Source organism: Ursus maritimus, unplaced genomic scaffold, assembly GCF_017311325.1.
Source record: "Ursus maritimus isolate PB19 unplaced genomic scaffold, ASM1731132v1 scaffold_23, whole genome shotgun sequence".
Taxonomy (NCBI): Eukaryota; Metazoa; Chordata; class Mammalia; order Carnivora; family Ursidae; genus Ursus; species Ursus maritimus.
Genome location: NW_024424786.1, coordinates 30,715,095 through 30,717,855, shown reverse-complemented (window position 1 = coordinate 30,717,855; position 2,761 = coordinate 30,715,095). Strand labels below are relative to the sequence as shown.

Sequence of the window (2,761 nt, the reverse complement as noted above, 5' to 3'; positions counted from 1 at the left end):
ATGGTCCCCATGTAGCATCCCAGAGATGCTGGCTTGGCCTACCATCTTGGACGCTCCCTTTTGGGTCACATGAGAAAATCCCTCTTGTCACTCTATCACCACATCTTCTTTTGGACCCCAGATTGTCCCCAGGAACTCCACAGACACGTGGCACGTTTTTTGTTTTGTCTTTTTCCTGGAAAAGATGTCCAGAGAAACCATGTCCTAGTTCCAAGACAGGGCTCCCGATGGCATGCGGCTGTTCCCCAAACTCGAATCCATCACCGCAGACTCTGAAAGCACCTAGGAGGGGGTTTCCAGCAAAACCCGTGTCCTGGCAGCCTGGCTGGGAGACAGAGACAGCCGCCCAGGGGCATGGCTTTGAAGGGGCAGCGCCCCGGGCCGGGACAGGCTCTGGTGTGTGAGGAATGTCAGCCGTGTGACTTCGCAATCACACCTTGGCCATGTGACAAGACCGTGTGCGTGTGACTGTGGCCTCAGGAACCAGTCTGTGGTTTCCAGGGGAGTGGAGGGCGGATCGGCATTCCCTGAGGGCCTCCTCTGGGGCTGGGAGTTTTTACCCATGTGAACCATTTGTATCCTCCCAGTAACTCTTATCCCCATCTTGTTAGTGAGTCCGCTGAGGCCGAAGAGGTCCATGCATGTGCCTGCGGTCACACAGAGAGCACTGGCAGAGCCAGGATTCAGACCTACGGGTCTCGGCCCTGCCACGGCCGGGGGCGCTAACTGCAGGCATGTTCTGCAGCCTGGCCGAGCCTCGGTGTTCTCATCTGGCAGATGGGGGTGGGAGCTAACGAGGTGGGCGTTGGGACATGCACGTCCCCTCGGAGCCCAGCCGGGTCTGTGATCGCAGCCCCCCACGGCCCGGCCTCGCGACATTTAGAGGTATGCCAACCTGCTCCCGCCCGAGCACCCGGGCTCACCCCGCACTGCCTGGCTGCCCCTGCAGACCATTACTGGGACTTCCACCCGCACCACGTGCACAGCGAGTTCGAGAGCTTCGCCGAGAACCACTTCACGGAGCTGCAGAGCGTGCAGCCCCCCCAGCTGCAGCAGCTCTACCGCCACATGGAGCTGGAGCAGATGCACGTGCTCGACACCCCCATGGCGCCCACCCACGCGGGCATCGGCCACCAGGTGCGTGCGGCCGCCGGGCCCGCGGGACCGGGCTGTGGTGAGGCGGGCGCTTCACAGGAAGCTGACACAGGCTCTTACTCAACTCGGCTTCCTGCCCCACAGCGCCAACGGCGGCCGGAGCCCCAACGGCTGCCTCCTGACCCTCCGACTGACCTCGTGACCCCACACCCCTTATCTGCCTTCGCCCGGCGATGGACAGAGCCCCGATAGTTCCCACCCTCCGCTGGTCCACCTGACCACGGTGGCCCCCCTGGCCCCCACTGCACCCCCCCATCCACTGGCCCCTTATGGACCCGGTATCTGAGTTGCTGGACACTGACCTCCACTGGCCTCCCTGTCTCCACTGACCCCCTTTATTGACCCTCCTCAGCCCCATGGACCCTAATCCCCATCAGTGACCTCTGTTAACCTCTACCACCCCTCACTGACCTCCACTGGCCCTTCCCTCTCTTCTCACCCACTTATGAAGCCCCATTCACTCCCTAACCCAACCTGTCGGTCCCTCTGCCGTGCCTCCCCGACCCCAGGAATGCCAGGCCATACGGCACCGCTGTGCATCTGGGGAAAGGGCGCCCTTTCCCCTGGCCACGCAGCCATGAACCAGGGGGCCCAGGGTGGGCCGGATTCCAGCAACCGCTGGCCCCCCTCAACCCACGCCCTTTGTGGAGTTCACCCTGCCTGACCCCTGTAACCTGACTGACCTCCAACTTCCCCAGCCTTCTCCCAGATCTTTGCCCCTTGCTGTCCTCCTCACCCTCCTTACTCCCTCTTCTCTTGCTAGGATGACCCCTACCCAGCAGCCCTGAGCTGTGAACTGGGCCTCACTGACCTCAACCCTCTTTCCCTGCCTTTCCAGGTCTCCTACCTACCCCGGATGTGCCTCCCATACCCCTCCCTGTCCCCGGCCCAGCCCAGCTCGGATGAGGAGGAAGGCGAGAGGCAGAGCCCCCCGCTGGAGGTGTCTGACGGGGAGGCCGACGGCCTGGAGCCGGGGCCTGGCCTCCTGCATGGGGAAACAGGTAGGGCGGCCCAGTCATCCGGCCCGGCCCCGACCCTGGCCATTACATGCCCCCTGCACCCCAGCCAAGGCCACAGAAGTCATGCCACAGAGCTGAGTGTGTGTCCGGATCTGTGAGCGTGGGAACGTCAGCCCAAGTGTGCGCGGCCTCTGTGACCGTCTGTGCCCGTTCGTGTGTCGGTGAGCACACGCACACGGGTGTGTTACAAACACGCACAGACAGCTCTGTGACGGGGTGTGGGAAGATGTATGCACGTCCGTACCTCTGTGGGTTGCGTGTGAAGGGGTGTGAGCGGGTGTGAACGCCAGGGTCCTCGTAGACCACCCCTTCCCCCAGTCCTTCCCCAGTTGCCGTCCCCCAGGGGGTCCCCATCAGGGAGAGGTAAGGATGCTGACCACCTCCCGCCCGCAGGCAGCAAAAAGAAGATCCGCCTCTACCAGTTCCTGCTGGACCTGCTGCGCAGCGGGGACATGAAGGACAGCATCTGGTGGGTGGACAAGGACAAGGGCACCTTCCAGTTCTCGTCCAAGCACAAGGAGGCGCTGGCCCACCGCTGGGGCATCCAGAAGGGGAACCGCAAGAAAATGACCTACCAGAAGATGGCC

General features: G+C 62.8%; 1 protein-coding gene across 1 annotated transcript in view; it reads left to right on the top strand.

The window, feature by feature from the left end:
* Nucleotides 1–2,761, top strand: part of LOC103672387 (transcription factor PU.1) — a 15,292-nt gene that overhangs the window by 12,394 nt on the left and 137 nt on the right. Inside the window, exon 5 of the mRNA XM_040639808.1 lies at nucleotides 2,568–2,758. Within this exon, the coding sequence (XP_040495742.1) occupies nucleotides 2,568–2,758 (191 nt within the window). The remainder of the gene's footprint in view (nucleotides 1–2,567; nucleotides 2,759–2,761) is intronic.